This window comes from Microtus pennsylvanicus, chromosome 12 (genome assembly GCF_037038515.1).
Source record: "Microtus pennsylvanicus isolate mMicPen1 chromosome 12, mMicPen1.hap1, whole genome shotgun sequence".
Lineage (NCBI taxonomy): Eukaryota > Metazoa > Chordata > Mammalia > Rodentia > Cricetidae > Microtus > Microtus pennsylvanicus.
In genome coordinates, this window is record NC_134590.1 from 29,735,919 (window position 1) to 29,754,949 (window position 19,031).

Genomic DNA, 19,031 nt, shown 5'->3' on the forward strand with positions numbered 1-19,031 from the left:
TCGTTAGCTCTCTTTCCTCAAGTTCTTGTTAGTATGCATTAGTGTTGGACTTTGTCTGCTTATCATCTAGTATATTTTGATTGTATGGTTTCCAGTTATATCTTCAATTTCAACATTACATTTGTGTATTATGTATCATTATTAATTTATCTACATTTATCTTACCAGTTTTGTTTATTATTGCTGATTATTGGATCTTGGACTTCAGCTATTTTTTGAGGAAAAAGTGGAGAAGTAAAATCATTTGTTTCTGCTAGTCTGCAGTGGTAGATTCATCGTAAGGTTAATTAAACATAAGCTCAGGAGGGCATTGTATGCTTATATTACAATTTTTGTAACTGATTTTTTTAAAAAATTTTCAAGGTAGTGTTCTTTTTCCTAATACCTTCCAGATTGTACAGGTTTAGGCCTAATAGAATCTGGTTTTGATTCACGTCTTCCTAATTATCATAAATACCAAGATATTTGTAAAATTGTTCTGGCATAATTTTAAAAAACATTTTAGACAAGGACTTTTTTGTTATAATTCTCAGCAATCTTGAGATTTCACCTGTTACCCTGAGACGTGGAAGTTAGCTGAGAGCAGCAGTGAGCTCTCACTGCTAAGAGGCAGAGCTGGAGCTTGAATCCTAGGATTTATTCTTTCAATTGTAGCCTTTTTTATTCACTGAGTTAAGTGTGATAGACTGCTTTCTGTTCCAGCACATTCTGTTTGGAAAGACTTTAAACTTGAAGTCTATACTTGTTACTTATGGCAGAGGATTTCAGTGTTGGGTGCAGAAGAGAGCCAGGTGCCCAGCATCACTGGTTTTAGAGATTTGAGCTTCACTCTTTCTCACCTTTGCTCTGTTTGCTTCTGTTGTAAGCCGTGATTTTCCTGTAGAGGAGAAAAGTGTCAGTTACCAGAGTAATGGACTGCTACTTCTCTCCCAGGCCTGGAAGGACTAAAGTGTAATGTTCTGTGTAGTATTTCTCACGCTATTCCGAATATAATAACTGAAAATAAGTAGTTCTGTAATGCCCTTCTTTGTTTACCTCTTGTCAAGATGTAACCAGAACCTGGCAAAAAATTATAATAAAGTCATTTTGTTGAAATGAACTTATACTTTGTTCTAAGGTAAGTGCTTGTTGAGTAAACAGGATAAGGCCTTGATTGTTGATTTCCATCATTTTATAGTGAAACTACACATCACCCCTTCCAAAGTAGTTGTGTGTCACTGCAGGCAGGCAGTGGAGTGCATAGTCAGCTTCCTGTTGTCTGTGTCAGCGCAGGCGGGTAGTGTGACATATAGTCAGTGCCTGTTAACCATCTAAGTACATCCCTTTCATAGCAGCTGTAAGAAAGTCATTTTCCTTTTAACTCTTTGAACAAAATGTCATTTATTTATAAACATGAGGTGTGGCATTAGTTTTCAGTTTTTACTTTAAAAATCATTCTGTTTAATTGTGCATGTGTGTGTATTGTTTGTCTCTGGATATGTGCACATACATGCTCTGAAGAGGTCAGCAGTGTTGTGATTCTCTGGAGCTTGAGTTAGAGGCTATTGTGAGCCGCGTGAAACTAATTTGGGCACTGAACTCGGGTCCTCTGTCAGAGCAGCAGAATCATCTCTCCATAACTTGTTTTTGAAATTTAATTAAGAGAACAAATGTGTTTTGGTTATTCTGAACATCAGCGTGGCGTTTATTTGAAAGTACAGCATGTCCTCATGGCAGTGAAAATACATTGATTTTTATACAGAACAGATTTAAATGGTGATGCACAAATAGTCTGGTGCAGCGCACTGACTGTTCCACAAGGCTTAGAGCATCTTTTAGGAATCATCTACGATGATCTCCAAGTGAATTTTTGTTATTCTTGTACCCAAATTTACTTTGATGTATAACTCATTCTGCTTTATCAGAGAATATAAAATTATATTTAAACTTTCCTTGACTTAAGTGAGCTTGAAATATATGTATTTTGTTTTAGAAATTGAACATTAGGAAATTCTCAGAGCTGGAGAAATGGCTAGTGGTTAAGAGTATTTACGGCTCTCTCAGAGGACTCAGATTCGCTTCTAGCACCCATAGGGTGGTTCACAACTGTCTTCAACAGATTCAGGGCATCTGATACCTTCTTTGGGTCTTCGTAGGCACCAGGCATGTATTTGATCCATATATACATGCATGCAAATTTTTCATAAAATAAGAAATAGATATGCCTTTAAAAAAAGGAAAATTAGGAAATTATTTGTTTGCATGTTACGGGAGATCCTCCCACTCCCCCAGCCTATCGCCGCTGAGATACCAGCCCCTTGGGGTGTGGTCTCTCTCCCTTTAAAAAAGCAGCTCCCTTTCCCTCTAACCTCCTTACATATGGGCCAGCGCTAGAAGGTTCCATCTGGTTTCAGATATGAAAGAAAAGACCCTCCTCTAGAGGGAATGGAACCTTCTAGCGCTGGCCCATATGTAAGGAGGTTAGAGGGAAAGGGGGCTGCTTTTTTAAAGGGAGAGAGACCACACCCCAAGGGGCTGGTATCTCAGCGGCGATAGGCTGGGGGAGTGGGAGGATCTCCCGTAACATTTGCATTCAAGTTTTCTTTTTTCTTTTCTGAGACAGGTTTTCTCTGTGTAGTTTTGGCTGTCGTGGAACTTGCTCTGTAGACTAGGCTGGCTTCTACCTGGAGCTTTTTCCCCCTCTTAATTCTTATTTTGTTATGTTTCTTCTTGCTATATTCAGCCTATTTATAACATGATTGCTTTTTTATTTTTCTTTGATCATGTATTTTGTTTACTTATAGAGTATATAACCAAACTTTAAGAAGCTGAGACTTACGTAAATCTGGGTGAATATTGCAGATTTGTAGTTTGTAGAAATTTTGTGGTTGTACTTTGGATGTCTGTGTTTAATGAATAGCAACTAACTACAAGTGGCTATTCAGGTTTTAGAAGTATAAATATGGAAAAAAGTAATTGTTGCCAAGTTTTATGCATAGCTTCATCTCACATTGACTGTTGGCTCTTGTATTGGGAGAGTATTAGTATAAAACAGTTCCGTATTTCAGGAAATTATATCGTGCAATGATTGTAGTAAGAATTTATTTTTTTGCCCAACAAAATTATAGTCTTGTTACTGTTATCTCTTATGTTGCTTTTAGTGATGGGATTAATATTTCAAATTTTTTTTGTAGTCCAAAATGTAGATTTGAATACAAAAGATCAGAAACACCTAGTAGATATTATTGCTACTGTGGGAAAGTAGAAGATCCACCTTTAGATCCATGGCTTGTACCTCATTCGTGTGGCCAAGTATGTGAGAGGGAATTTAAACCTCCTTGTGGCCATAAATGTTTACTTCTCTGCCATCCAGGTGAGTTTCATATTGTATGTGTAATTGTTTTTGATTGGTTGTTTGTTCTTAATGTTGAAGCACACAGAATTATCCAAGCTGAATTTGGATTTTGCTGTGAAAAGGGATTGCCCTTAAAAGTAGCAATGAAAAAAATGATAGAGATTTCAGGAAAATGTAAATCTGAGATGTTTTGGTGACTTTTAATTACCTCATCCCCTTTGTTGCATTCCAGGTCCCTGCCCTCCTTGTCCAAAGATGGTCACAACTACTTGTCACTGTAAGAAAGCAAAACCTGTCCCTCGCAGGTGCAGTGCCAAGCAGTGGTCTTGCCAGCTGCCGTGTGGGCGCAAGCTGCTTTGTGGGCATCATAAGTGTGAAAATCCTTGTCATGCAGGTAAAAGAGCGGGCCTGGGAAATTGACTTTAAACAGAGTCAAAGCTGTCTTCATTGCTTTAGTATTTGTGTACTAATGAATGATTGTAATTTTAGGAGACTGTCAGCCTTGTCCAAGAGTTAGTAGACAGAGGTGTGTTTGTGGCAAAAAGGAAGCAGAAAGAAGTTGTGCGAGCCCAGTGTGGCATTGTGATCAGGTAAGTGTTGGTGCCCTCTGCGAGTGGTAGAGTGTAGACAGATGGCTGGGGAGCACAAGCGCTTCTTCACCTGGGGTAAAAGGTGAGGAGGAACAACACCAGTAGCTCTTCTACAGTCTAGTGTCTTACTACTGGAGAAAAAGTTTGCTTTTTTTCCCCTCAAAATAAGTTAGTTGCTGAATTCTTAATTCAGTGTGTTGTTTTGCCCCTTCCCTTTCTCCACCTAGTGTTAGGTTCTACCGTTCTCCTTTTGAGATAATACCACTGGGAACGTGGAATTGTTATTGTGGGTTGCTTTTTCTAGCGTTGGAACAGGTATAGTACTGGTTAGAGGTCTGGTGGATGGTCATACAAAGCTGAGGATACATCTGTCCTTTCTACATTTGTATGATACCCTCTGGTACACAGGAAATGAGAATTCATATGTGTAAATGTGTACACATATATGACACCTGGATTAGACATAAAGCATAATAATGTGAGGGCATAAATGAAGGTGTTTGTGAGTACAAATGGGTTATGTTTTATACTACCTTTTTGTGTGGTTTTAATCTCTTGATGAATGCTTTTATTTTAGGTGTGTGGAAAGACACTGCCATGTGGTTATCATACATGTGAGCAAGTTTGTCATGTTGGTGCTTGTGGAGAGTGTCCTCGCTCCGGGAAGAGGTCCTGTCCATGTCAGAAATCAAGTAAGACTTGTTTCAAAGGAAATGAGCTATTGAACTATGAGAAGATGGGGAAGAAATGTTCATTTATATTACTAAACCAAACAAGCTAATTTGAAAAAGATGTGTGCTATAGGAATCAAGCTACATGACGTTCTGGAAAGGAAAACAGTGACAGACTCGGGTTAGGGAGAAGGGCCGGCTAGCTAGGTGTAGAGGGTTTAGGGTGCTGACAGTCCTCTGTGAGATGTTATGTGCCAGTTCTGTCCATAGCCATAAAGTAGCCACACATGGCGTGAGCCTTCATATCACCTGGGCGTTCTAAGTAATTTGACGTAACATCGTGAGGTCATGAGTTGTAACATTCCATCTCTTGGTGTACATTGGTACTGCAGGACGCTGTGCTACTGTTGTCTCTAGGTTTAGCTTCCTTTTCCTTGTGTCTAGAGCAGTATAGTAGTTGAGTAAGCTTGCTTGAGTCATTTGTAAGACTGTTTTTACTACCTGTCATAATGTGATTGTTAAGGTGAGTTTTTATGGTGTTTTAAGGTTTGTCTTTTTTTTTCCATCCTTTGAGACTGAACAGATTTAAAAAGAAAATTTTGCATATATAGAAATCCCTCAGAGTTTTATGTTCTCATACTCATTTCTCTAGCTAACAATTTCTGAAGTAGTTTAGTCATAAAAATGCTTGTTTAAGCTGGGCACTGGTGACACACGTCTTTAATCCCAGCACTCGGAAGGCAGGGGCAGGCGAATTTCTATGAGTTCAAGGCCAGTCTGGTCTATGAGAGCTAGTTCCAGGACAGGCTCCAAAGCTACAGCAAAACCCTGTCTTAAAAAAAAAAATGCTTCTTTATAGTAATTTGTGTATCAAATTTCTTCATAAGAAACAAGCTTGCCAGGTATGGTGATTTACACCTTTAATCCCAGCATGTGAGAGGCAGAGGCAGGTGGATCTCTATGAGTTCTAGGACAGCTAGGCCTACACAATAAACTGTTTCTCAAAAAAAAAGAAAAAGAAAAAAAAAGAAGAAGAAGAAGAAAGATAAGCTTGCCAGTGTTGGCAGTGGGAGCAATAGGCAGGAGAATTGTGAATTTAGGTTTAGTCTTGCAGAAACATTAGGAATTATTTTTATTAAAGTTAATTTTTTTTCTAATTTTATGTTGTTATAAAGTTTTTATAGTTCAAAAAGGGCTGTCATTCTTCAGGAACTAAAGAACAGGGGCCTGTGTTAATGACTCACTAATGATGTATTTTGTTTAATGTTGACATTTTGTCTGCTTTCAGAGTTTTCTTTGCCTTGTACAGAAGATGTCCCAACTTGTGGAGACAGCTGTGACAAAGTGCTTGAGTGTGGGATCCATAGGTGTTCACAGCGTTGCCACCGAGGGCCATGTGAGACCTGCAGACAAGTCAGTTGTGTCCCAAACGCTCTCTTTCAGGAGCTTTGCATCAAAAAATGTCAGGAGAAACTGTTGTGGTTTTTTTTTATTACTTTTATACACATCTCATTGTCTGTGTTATCCAATATTTATAGTATTGATCAGGAAATCAAATCTGAACATTACTCTCTATTGTTTTCCTTGGTACAAGTTATAATGTTCTCATTTGCAGAGTTCAATGTGCGGCTGTTTGCCACCAGAAGTTAGAGCTCTGTTGAATTCAGCCTAGTTGCAATGGGAACAGTCATATCTAGATTTGACACTATAAACTTAAATATGTACATTGTTTGATTTCAACCATACTACTCCATTAACCAGCTGGGATACTAAACACTCCACTTGTTTCATACCGAGATGAGATGGAGATGGTATGGTTGGAACCACCTGTAAATGATCCTGTAATTTGTTTTGTTTTGTTTTTAAAGCATTGTACTTTATTTTGATTTAATTTATTATGTATATGGTGTACTGCCTGCATATATCCCTTCAGGCCAGAAGAGGGCACCAAATCTCATTACAGATGGTTATGAGCCATCATGTGGTTACTGGGAATTGAACTCAGGACCTTTGGAAGAGCAGGCAAAGCTCTTAACCACAGAGCTATCTCTCCAGCCCTGTAATTTGTTTGTTAGTTTTACTGTTTGATATCAGATTTCTACTAAATTTCATAATTAATCCAAATATGAGGTTTCATTTGGAATAAAGTAAAATAAGTGTTTTAGAAGACCACTTTGGTTTAGTTTTTTAAAAAAAAGACTTATTTATTATATATACAATGTTCTGCTTGCATGTATGCTTGCACTCCAGAAGAGGGCACCAGACCTCATTCAAGTGGTTGTGAACCATCCTGTGGTTGCTGGGAATTGAACTCAGGATGACTGGAAGAGCAGCCAGTGATCTTAACCTCTGAGCCATCTCGCCAGTCCCTAGTTAGTTTTTAATATAAATTTGTTACTAAGATTTTTATCCGTTCAGCAAAATTGCTGTGTGTTGCAAAACATTAAGCCAGTTTAACGATGTTTCTTGGTGCTTGGCCTAGGAAGTGGAAAAGCAATGCCGCTGTGGAAAGCATACAAAGCGAATGCCGTGTCACAAACCTTACCTGTGTGAAACCAAGTGTGTTAAAATGCGGGACTGTCAGAAGCACCAGTGTAGGAGAAAGGTATGTGTGATAAACTTGCTAACCTGATTTAAGAGTTGAAATTTTCCTTTTGGGTATATGATAAACTGTTTTGTTTCAAGTATTCAGGTGTATTCTTTGTTTTCTATATCAAATAATAGTAAATATTGTAGATGAACAGTTTTTCTTAGTGGGAAATCATGCCAGTTTTCAAATGTGGTGGCACAGATGGGTCCGTCACTCAAGAGTCTGAAGCAGAAGGATATTGAGAACAATCTGAGCTCAAATAGCATGGCTTTGTCACAAAACACCAAAGACTGTATGTAGTCTCTGACTCACACACTAACTCTGAGCTTGGGTTTGGGGCAGTTTTGTTTTCTGATTGAAGACATCATTAGCAGTCATTAGCAGTTTTAGAGTGATAGTATTTGGTGGTTGATGCCTAACAAAGGTTAGGTGGTATATTAGGGTATTTATGGCTTTGAAGAGACACCATCACCACAGCAATACTTACAAAGAAAACATTTCATTGGGGTGGCTCACTTATAGTTCAGAGGTTTAGTTCGCTGTCATCGTATCAGGAAGCAAGGACGTACACAGGTGCTGGAGAAGGAGCAGGAGACAGGAAGCTGTCTGAAACACTGTGTAGTATCCTGAGCATAGGAAACCCCAAAGCTCACCCCCACAGTGACACCCTTCCTCCAGCAAGGCCATATGTCCTCCAGCAAAGCTCCACTCCCTAATAGTACCACTCCCTGTGAGTTTCTGGGGCCAATGGCATTCAAACCACCACAGATGGTAATAGAAATTAGATGGAGGCCTGGCTTGGAGTGAATCTAACTCTAGTATTTTGTTGGGTTGTATTTTTTCTTTCCTTATAAAGTATACTTTGTTCCTTGGTAAGGTTCCTGGTTCTTAAAGTCAGTGAAATGTGAATAATTTCAGCTTTTTTTGTTTACTGTTACTGCATGTCTTTTTTCATTTTGTTAGACTTTAAACCTATTCATGTCTTTAACGTGAATTCCTTACGGAGAGCATTTAGACTTCATTTAATCCATGGTGCCAGTGTTTGTCATTTAATTTGGCTACCCATTACTTAGATTTAATGTGATTATTTTAGTCTGTTAACTATCTTTGTTTTGAGACAGGGTCTCAATATATAGCTCTGGCAATTCCTGTAACTCACCATGTAGACAGAGCTCTGCCTGCCTTTGCCTCCCGAGTGCTGGGATTATGACCTGCGCCACCATGCTTATCCTGTTAATCTTGCTAGTGATTTTTCTATTTATCCATTTGTTCCTTTCTCCTTATTTGGCTTCTCTTTGACCTGTTTCTCAGTGATTTCTATGTTTTATATCTGTGTTCAAAAACCCCAACTATATGACTTTTATTATTGTTTTAAATAGTTACAGTTTTGAAGACTTACTATGTGCATTTGTTTCTGTCTGCCATGTGAGTGCAGGTAGCTTCAGATGCCCAAAGAGAGCATTACATCCCCTGGAACTAGAGTTACATGAAATTTGAGTCACCCAACATGGGTGCTAGGAGCCAAGCTGAGGTCCTCTGGAGGAGCAGCAAGTGCTCTTAACTGCTGAGTCATCTCTCCAGCTTCAGTATTATTATTATTTTTTTTTTTAGAAATGTTTGAGAGAATGAAAAGTTTTTTGCCATCATATATCATTACTTTTCACTTTTTGTGTAGATACAGATTATTACTGCCGGGGGGGGCCAGCCTCCAGCAGCACAGGGCTCAGAGGGAATCCACGGAGTCAGCACATAATATAACTTTTTTATCTGAGGGGATTAGGGAAAACAACACCCACTCTCTCTTTTTTTTTAATATTTATTTATTTATTATGGATACACTCTTCTGTTTGCATATATGTCTGTAGGCCAGAAGAGGACACCAGACCTCATTACAGATGGTTGTGAGCCACCATGTGGTTGCTGGGAATCGAACTCGGGTCCTTTGGAAGAGCACGCAATGCTCTTAACCACTGAGCCATCTCTCCAGCCCACTCACTCTCTCTTGATGGTTTCCTTCTTTATGTTCTATTCTGTGTTTTTCGTACTGTATGCTATTTTTCTACAGCTTATATACCCCAACAAAATCTTTCAGGCAATATAAAAATTATTGCGCAGTTACATTCAATTTATCAAGTGAATGATTATAATGAGTACAGGTAAAAACAGCATGTTTTCCTTATCCCTTACATGATTAAATATTTTGCTTATTACAGGCAAAAAACATTATCCTAAGAACTCATGTACATTCATACCCAAGCAACTTGTTATAGATTAACTGTGTGGGCAAGCAAGGTATTCTTCTCAGTCAAGTCTTTTACTGGCCAGCTGCGCTTTGCAGTTACAAAGAACGGGCCAGTTACTTTTTTACTTACCTTGAGGTGATAATCTCATAAGAAGTCTTAAAGGAATCACAAATCTAGACTTTATATATGTAAAAGAATTGGCCATAGTCTATACAGTTCTTCAATAGAAATTCATGTGTTCTAGCCATGTGACTCTTCCTGGTTTTATTTTTTATCATCAGAACTATATCTTAGGTTGCAGTCATCTTTATAATAAAAACGCTCAGTAGAATGGAATGTCTCCATGAGATAGACACACTACATTACAGGCAGTGGGGATCGCCCCGCACCCATTCACATTATGCCAGATAGTGGAGAAAGATAACAGCAACAAATAAAAGGCACAGCAGAAGCAAATACATGTTGGGGTCTATGGTCGTGGGCCTTGCCTATCCAAGATCGACCCAGTGGGAATTTGGCTCCTGGTGAACTGACACCCTGAGGTCAGTTGCCGCCTGCTGCTCCTCTGACAGGGCCACCTGCATATGCCTTTGATTTTCTTAGTTCTCTCACCCTGTGCTTTGAACATAACTGACAGCCTACATATTCAGCCAATTTTATTTTAATTTAATTAGCCAGACTCATGGTTTGAAAATTGGACTGGATTTGATCAAATTCTTGGGTTAATATAATTTTATGAATAGAAAAGTAAGTGAAATTTTGCAATGGAAATATGTCATAGAATAACTAAGAGGCAAGGAAGTTTAGCTTTGTGTTGTATTATTTTTTACTAGAATTATGTTGATACTCTTGAATAATTTTATCCTTAGAATATAAAAAGAAACTTTGCTTTCTAAAGATTGAGTAAATGACTAGGACTAATATACAATGTGTGGGGTTTCAAAAGCTCTTTGTATATTGTTTTCTCTCTAGTGTTGCCCTGGAAACTGTCTACCTTGTGATCAAAATTGTGGACGGATGTTAGGATGTAGAAACCACAAGTGTCCGTCTGTCTGCCACAGAGGTAAAATATCACAGTAGATGTTATTTTATGTTTGTGTTTTCTTAGTTCTTTAGCGTTAGTAGAGAACTTCCAGTTCATTTCCTTATTTGGGCTTCCTAACACTCAGGAGAAGGTAATATAGTCTCTATACTACTAGTTTTGAACAAGGTAGTTAAAATTAAGTGTCTTAGGGAAATGCCTAGGGAGAGGTATGGCAAAATTCAAACTCACGACTGATGGTAAATTGTATCGTTTTTGCTTTTCTTAATCTCGTTTTTTTTTTTTTAAGGTATTCATTGATTTGGTTGTACTCTGAATTTTACATACTTTTATGGACTTCAGATGTAATAAGGGTTATCCTATCTATGCTAGTGGAGATTTTAGTCTCAGGATCCCTTATACTTTTTGAGACCCTAAAGGTTTTTATTAATGTGTAAATTTTATCCATTTACAATTGTTGTATTTGACATTAAAATAAAATACAACCATTTTAAGTGGTTTATTTAAAATTATTTTTTGTAAAATACACCCTTTATACTTTGATACAAATAGCATGGCTTTTAATTTTTGGTAAAGATTAGAAAAATTAGGAGGAACAGAGATATAAAAGAAATACATATGAAAGAAATACACTGACATAGGTTATCTAGTGTATACTGAATACGCCCACGTTTATTTTATATGCTTATATACAACAATCCAAAAAGGGGGGAAGAAAGCAAAAGACTGCTTTAACATGACAAAAAGGACAACCAGAACAGTTATGTGCTTCAGTACTTGAGACATCGAGCCACTATTTCCTGAGTTAAGCATTCTGATGTTTAGGGCAAGATACGCATCAAATATGTCCTGATGGCAGACTCTCCCTGGTTCAAACCTCCTGTCCTAAAATGAAGGAGCAGGAATAGGCTTGAATTCTCTGACCTTTGGTCAAGGTGGAGAGGACCCATATCTATGAGTCATCTTAATATCCAAAACACCAAGTAAGCACACCCTAGGTCAGGATATCTTGTTTGTAGCCATACCTTAAGTTAGACTTCTTGTCAGTAACTTTGAAAGAGCAAGAGCAGGCACAAACTCTATGATATTTAGTCAAGGCAGAACAGACCCACATCTGTGGGCCCCCACATAAGAAATGAAATCTTAACCCAAACATAAAATTTTTTATCCCTGACATATTTGATTTTGAAATTTTTCCTTTTAACAGTTGATTTGTGACTCACAGCAAGTAAGAATGTCTTATGGCCGTCGAATGATGGGCTTTAAATGTGTCATTTCCCTTATTTTTTAAATGGCTTATGATTTATTTGAAGAAATTAGGTAGCTCTTTGGTTTCCCAGTCTGGATTTTGTAGATTGCCTCTCTAATATATTTTAATATGTTTCTTTATCCTCTGCAATTTTCTTTTTTTTTTTTTTTTTGGTTTTTTGAGACAGGGTTTCTCTGTGGCTTTGGAGCCTGTCCTGGAACTAGCTCTTGTAGACCAGGCTGGTCTCGAACTCACAGAGATCCACCTGCCTCTGCCTCCCGAGTGCTGGGATTAAAGGCGTGCACCACCATCGCCCGGCCCTCTGCAATTTTCTATAAAATGTTCGGGCTAGAGATTTGATCAGCTTTATGCTTTATATTTTTTTGTGACATTTGTTGTTGTGACAGTGCTTACTAGCTCCCAAAGAATCTTCCGGGCACTTAAAATGATTATGTAGAAGATGGTTGTATCACTCTGAACATCGGTTTAACTCAGTTTGATATGTAGAGTCATTATTTCATACTGTCTTCTTCAGAGAGAGCTGCTAGGCCATGATAGACTGCAGCCTCTGACCAGCAAGGCCTCCCAGCACTCACTCATTAATAGCCAACCACTGGTCATGAGAGGAAAGTCGCCCTTTTTTGAAGGAATTTATCCTTTGAATAGATATATTTATGAAAATAGGCCACAAAATTATTGTTTGCTTGTTACAGTTTTGAATAAGTGTCATGTTAAATTTGTTATTTAGAACAGCACTTTGAGAAGCAAGGATGTTTCTAAAGGTACTGAGGTACTGGTGTATGTAAGGAAAGATATAAGATCCTAAGTGTGTGGTGCTGTGAAGCTTGGGAATGTGATCATGTACTGGATCCAGACCGTTAAACAGAGCTCTATCAGTGTTTCTCAAAGCTGCTGTCCTGAACTGTTCTCCTGCTTTTGAGCAGTGGATGTCAGTTTTTTCTATTTCCTCTGTATGTGTGGAATCAAACACTGAAGCACACAGCCTTTGTATATAGCTTATTTTGTTTAATGTGCTAAGAATAGTTCATATTATCACTGCTTTTCTTGTTTCTTTTTTATTTTTTTCCCCCGAGACAGGGTTTTTTTTGTAGTTTTGGAACCTGTCCTGGAACTAGCTCCTGTAGAGCAGGCTGGCCTCGAACTCAGAGATCCGCCTGCCTCTGCTTCCCTAATGCTGGGATTAAAGTTGTGTGTCACCACTGCCTGGCTGAACTGCTGCTTTCTAATGGCAGGCTGTCTCATTGTGCATTGTACAAATGCATTAAGTTTATTGATAAATTCTTGATGTGCATTTTGGTAAGTCTGTCAGTGTCTTTTATTAAAGTATTGGATCTTTTTCCTCAGGCAGTTGCTATCCATGCCCAGAAACTGTAGAAGTGAGGTGCAGCTGTGGGAAGGCCAAGGTGACAGTGCCCTGTGGCCGAGAGCGAACCACAAGGCCACCCAAGTGCAAAGAACTGTGCAGGTTGGTGAAACTCTCTACACCCTGACATCTGATGCCTTCACCTTTAAATTCTACTGACTTTTGGTAGTATTCTAATTTTATTTTGTGTTAGTGTTTTCAAACAACATTCATAGCATAGACTTTTCTATGATTTTGGAAGTTATATAAATAATTGCACTTCAGATGTATTGTTCAGTTGTCAAAAATAACTTAAAAACTTTCTGATTTAGTCGACCACCAACATGTCATCATACAAGTCAAGAAAAACATCGCTGTCACTTTGGCTCATGTCCACCATGTCATCAACCTTGCCAAAAAATGTTAGAGAAATGTGGGCACTTGTGTCCTGCTTCATGTCATGATCAAGCATTAGTGAGGCAGACTGGCAAGGTAAGAACAGTGGTGAAGAGTTCCTACTTGCCTGTGGGCTGTGTTTTCTTCAGTGATTATTTAACAAGCAACAAATAAGGGTGTCTTTAGAGCATTAAGCTTTCTACTCGGATCTGGGGGTGAAGAAGACAAGACTTGGTCTTTTGTCTTAAAAAACTTGGAAAGGCTGGTGTATTGTTCAATGGTGGAGACCTTCCCAGTATCTCCAAGGTCCAGGGTTCATTCTCTAGTACCAGGAGGAAGATGGGAGGATGTGACTAATAAGTATTTGGAAATATAGTATGATAATTATGATATTTAGATTAATTTACCAGTTTTCCTTCAAACATGGCTAGGGATATACTTATTTGTTTATGTATTTATTTATTTTTAAAGATATATTTATTTATTATGTATGCAATGTTAGAAGAGGGCATCGATCTCATTATAGATGGTTGTGAGCCACTGTGTGGTTGCTGGGAAATGAACTCAGGATATTCGGGAGAGCAGTCAATGCTCTTAACCTCTGAACCATCTCTCCACCCCGATATAGATAATTATTAATTTACTTTATTTAGAACCCTGGTTATATGTAAAGTTCTAGGTGATGAGGAACATAGAGACTATGGTGGATACTGGAGTTTAAATGTTTCTTATTTTGCTTTTGGCTCACAAGAGGTTAAGGAGACTATGCTGCCTCAGTTTTAGCTTTTAAACTGATATCTGCCTTAATTTTTAATATTGGGTGTATGTAGAGAGAAATAATCTTCACAATGCAGATGGAATAGAATGTTTCAGTAAGCATTTGTTGAGTAGTTGGATCTAGTTCAGCCTGTGTGAGCAAAAGATCCACAACAACTATTTCTCTAGTTTCTTCCGAAGGCTGCATGGGATCGCCCTTCTGACTTGACAGTGTATTGCGTTTTACTCCTAGCATCAGCCTATGGGCCCGTGGGAACAACCAGCCGAGCCAGCGTTTATTCAGACTGCATTGCCTTGTCCTCCATGTCAAGTTCCTATTCCTGTGTAAGAACCAGAGTTTAAAGCTTTAAAAAAAATGTTTCTGACATAGTATGAACTTCACCTTCTTCACTTTTTAAGTTTTATATTTCATGCCTGACCTATATACTATAGTCTCCTTGTTGTAGTTCATTCTTTCTTGTTTTTGGTTGCTATGATGCTAAGCTTCCTATGCATGTCTCTCTTTGTGTTTTCCTTGCGCTTGAGTGCACTATCCTTAGTTTCCTTTGCAGCAACAGGTACCGACAATTAGGAAAACATTTCCAAGAGACGCATTATTTGTTACTTAGCCTGGTGATTCTCATGCTAAAATGCAATGTTTCTGAAAACGGCTAGCTAGGTTTAGATGGTAAACTCAAAGGCGAGTGTGTGAAGGAAGTATTGGAAATCCAAGCAAAATTTCCTGGATGGATCAGGGAATGGTAGAGATTGAGTTTTAAGAAACTGAACCTGGAAGAATGGAGAATCCTTTAATGTTTCATACTTTAAGCAGAGGCTGTGGTTTAAAGAAGAAAAGGAAACAGTTCTGAGACATAACAGATATTATTAACAACAACTAAGGTTCCACATCAACAGTTTAGTCATATGTTAAGTTTTTGAACAGGTTGGAGAGATAGCTCAGTGATTAAGAGCAGTTCTGCTCTTTCAGAGGATCCAGACTTGGTTCCCAGGACCCATATAGCTGCTTACAAGAACTGTCTCTAACTTTACTTTTAAGGAATCTAATACCTTCTGGTCTCTGGTCACCAGGGACACACATGGTACACATGTATATCTTTGCAAAATACCCACACACATAATAATTGAATAATTTTTTTTTAAGTAAAGACTTAAAGAACCCTAAGTGTGGTAAATATGCCTGTAATCTGAGCAGAAGATTATTATAAGTTTAAGGCCAGCCTGGGCTATCTAGTGAGTGAGTTGAGTTCCAGTGAGAAGTTGACATAGTGAAGTCCTATTCATTTTTTAAAAAAGAAAAAGAAAAAAGTCAAAAAAATCTACATTAATTTTGCAGTATTAGTATTGAATATTACCTGTATTCTTATGGTGTCCCCCCCCCGGTTTTATAATTGTGGAAGTACTAGATTCTCTGAAAAAGTTGGGAAATACTTCTCTTTAAGGATTAGTGTGAATTCTTCAAATGTTGGTTAGAATTGAAGCTTCTCACCCTGGGCTTTTCTGTGCTTGTTTTTGTCTGTTCCAGAGCATCATACACAGTAGTTGGGAGTCCGAATCCATTTCATACTGGCCTCTTTTTCGCTTAGCTTATACATTTAGGTTACACTTTATTTTTTTCATGCTTTGATACCTTGCTTCTTTTTAATCACTGGATAACATTATTGCACTTCCTGGACATCCTGTAGTTGTCTTTTTTTTTTTTGTGGATTTTTCGAGACAGGGTTTTTCCGTAGCTTTTTTGGTTCCTGTCCTGGAACTAGCTCTTGTAGACCAGGTGTAGTTGTCTTTTTTAATATAATATTTTATTCTTTGAGAATGTTATGCACAGTAGTTTGATGATATTCTCCTCCCATCCTTCTCCAGCTCCTACCAGATCCATCCCCACCGTCCCACCCACTCTCAGCTTTGTGCATCTTTTTTTCTTTACTAACTCCAGTTTATGTTGGCCACGCACGCATGGGTGATCTCACCCATTTACCTATGGAAGGACATTTTGGTTGTTTTTAATAAAAAATAAAACTGCTGTAGATGTTTATGTGCAAATATCTGTGTAAGTATAACTTTTAACTCATTTGAATTAAAACTTAGGAGTGTAACCGCTGGATAGTATGGTGAGTTGATGTTTAGCTATTTAAAAAGCTCTCAGATTAGCTACCAACGTGGCACACCAGTTTGCGGTCTCATCGGTGTTAGTGGTGGACTTCCTGCTCTGCATCTCATTCGCATAGTGCACTGTCAGCATTTTAGCCATTTTGTAGATGCATGGAGGTACTGTTGGTTAATTTACAGCTTCCTAATGACCTGATGCCAGGCAACTTTTCACATGTCTGTTCAGCATCTGTTGGTCATTTCGATAAGATTTATCTTTGTTCAGTTCTTTTGCCCATTTTCTGATTGGGTTTTGTTTTCTGTCTGTTGTTAAGCACAAGAGTTCTTTGTATTGCTTACCAGATATGTTTTCCAAATGTAGTTTACTCATCTGTCTCCTTTCTATCAGGTTCTTTGCTGAACAGACATTTTTAGTTTAGTAAATTAGAACTCACCTGTTTCCTTTTATGGGTCGTGCTCTTGGCATTGTGTCTAAAAAGTAATATGAAACTCAAGATTATTTAGATCTTATCCTGTGTTTTGTATTTAGGTCTGCAATCCATTTTGAGTTGGTTGTCAAAGGTGTAATGTCTCTCTGTCTTAAAGTGGATATAAATTTGTTTCAACATTACTACTTGTTGAAAAGAATATTCCTCCTGTAATTTGCCTTTTCTTTGTCATAGATCACCTGATTTTATTTGTATAGACCTAATTCTGGACTCTTTGTTTTAGTTCACTAATTTATCTGTTTTTTCATCACTACCACATAGTCTGAACAGTCTATCTTTGTAGTAAGTATTGTACCTGTCAGTGGATGTTAACTCTTTAGCTTTGCTCTTCATCAAGGTTGTGTTGGCTGTTTCATGTCTGCTGATTTTTTTTCATGTGGACTTTGGATTAGATATTAGGATTTTGTTACTTTGATTCTTTTAGAAAAATATTTACTTATTATGTATATAATATTCTGTCTGTGTGTATGCCTGAAGGTCAGACCCCATTACAGATGGTTGTGAGCCACCTTGTGGTTGCTGGGAATTGAACTCAGGACCTTTGGAAGAGCAGGCAATGCTTTTAACCTCTGAGCCATCTCTCCAGCCCCCTTTGTTTTGGTTTTTTTGAGCCAGAGTACCATGCAGCACAGACTGGCCTTGACCTAGCTTTGTAGGAACTCACTGTAGAGTTCGTACTGGCCTTAAACTCCTTATACTCTTTAAGTCTGAGTACTGGAGTTACAGTGGTGTACTACCACGATTGAGTTTGGATGAGGTCTTGGAATTGTTTTGAATATAGATGAAGTTGAGAAAAAAAAATTTACCCTAATATAATACCGTTCCTGTTTTTAAGCATGGAATCTTTATTTAAACCCTTAAGTTTTCTCCTCAGCATTGTGTAGTTTTTTTTGTTTGTGTTTTTCAGCTGTACAGTTATATTTATTTTATTTCTGTTTGTGCCAGTGAAAATAAGTTTCATGTCCCAGTTGCTCACTGCTAGTCTTTTGCAAAGAATTAGCTGGGGTAAATCAACTTTATACTCTACTGCTACTGTAATTGCTTATTTCAAAGTTGTTTGTTTGTTTATAACTTAATAAAAGCTAGTGTAGTAAGCATATTTGTTTCAGACACCCTTCTTTTTTTTTTTTTAAATGATTTTATTTATTATGTATACAACAGTCTGCCTCCCTGTATGCCTGCAGGCCAGAAGAGGGCGCCAGATCTCATTACAGATGGTTTTGAGCCACCATGTGGTCGCTGGGAATTGAACTCAGGACCTCTGGAAGAACAGTCAGTGCTCTTAACCGCTGAGCCACCTCTCCAGCCCTCAGACACCCTTCTTAAAGAATCTATAAATAGCCGGGCAGTGGTGGTGCACGCCTTTAATTCATCAGCACTTGGGAGGCCGAGGTAGACAGAGCTCAGTGAGTTCAAAGCCAGCCTGGTCTACAGAATGAGTTCCAGGACAGCTAGGACTCTGTTTCACAGAGAAACCTTTCTTGAAAAACAAAACCAAAACCAACCAAACAAACAAACAAAGCAAACAAAAACCCAAAAGACAAACAAAAACCCAAAAAGCAAAAAAGAATCTCAAATGTTTTCTTTTTATTTTTTTTTTACAGGGAATGTCTGGGGAAGCATGAGGTGAGTTATAGGTATAATCTTTAAGTTTAGTTTGTAGTCTTTATCACTTTGCCCTGGAGTTGTTAGAAGTAATTTACTGTCTCGGGCTTGTACAGACTGCCCAGGATAGTCAGCTAAACTGTATACTCTGCCTTATGTGGGAATTAGCCTCTGTGTGTTCAATTTTCCTCTCATTAATAGGTGCTTAGAGGAATGTCTTGATACGTGCTTAGTTTTGATAGAAATATTAGTGGAAAAATGTTAGACCACTGTGAAAATTGATCTCAGATCAGTCACTTTGGAAATGCAAGACCAGAAAGTTTTGTGTAGACGTGTGTATTGTGCTAGTTGGCTATTTCTTATTTTTATTTTTAAGGTGAGTCCTCTACCATGCCATGCTGTAGGACCCTATTCTTGCAAGAGACTTTGTGGAAGAATGTTGCACTGTCAAAATCATACATGTATGAAAGAATGCCACGAAGTGACTGAAGTTGATGACTCTACTGTCAAAAATAAGGTAACATTCTTAGGATGGAAACATGAATAATGACTGTAATCTTGAATACCCCAAATATGT

The 19,031-nt window shown here is 38.1% G+C and overlaps 1 protein-coding gene across 3 annotated transcripts in view; it reads left to right on the forward strand.

Annotated features, from left to right (window-relative positions):
• Nfxl1 (nuclear transcription factor, X-box binding like 1) overlaps window positions 1-19,031 on the forward strand; it is a 40,814-nt gene that overhangs the window by 11,139 nt on the left and 10,644 nt on the right. For all 3 annotated transcript variants that reach the window (XM_075943127.1, XM_075943125.1, XM_075943126.1), the window contains exons 6-17: window positions 3,174-3,352; window positions 3,567-3,728; window positions 3,824-3,924; window positions 4,502-4,616; window positions 5,884-6,008; window positions 7,078-7,200; window positions 10,401-10,491; window positions 13,085-13,205; window positions 13,415-13,574; window positions 14,488-14,579; window positions 18,454-18,475; window positions 18,831-18,971. In XM_075943127.1, coding sequence (XP_075799242.1) covers window positions 3,174-3,352; window positions 3,567-3,728; window positions 3,824-3,924; window positions 4,502-4,616; window positions 5,884-6,008; window positions 7,078-7,200; window positions 10,401-10,491; window positions 13,085-13,205; window positions 13,415-13,574; window positions 14,488-14,579; window positions 18,454-18,475; window positions 18,831-18,971 — 1,432 coding nt within the window. The remainder of the gene's footprint in view (window positions 1-3,173; window positions 3,353-3,566; window positions 3,729-3,823; window positions 3,925-4,501; window positions 4,617-5,883; window positions 6,009-7,077; window positions 7,201-10,400; window positions 10,492-13,084; window positions 13,206-13,414; window positions 13,575-14,487; window positions 14,580-18,453; window positions 18,476-18,830; window positions 18,972-19,031) is intronic.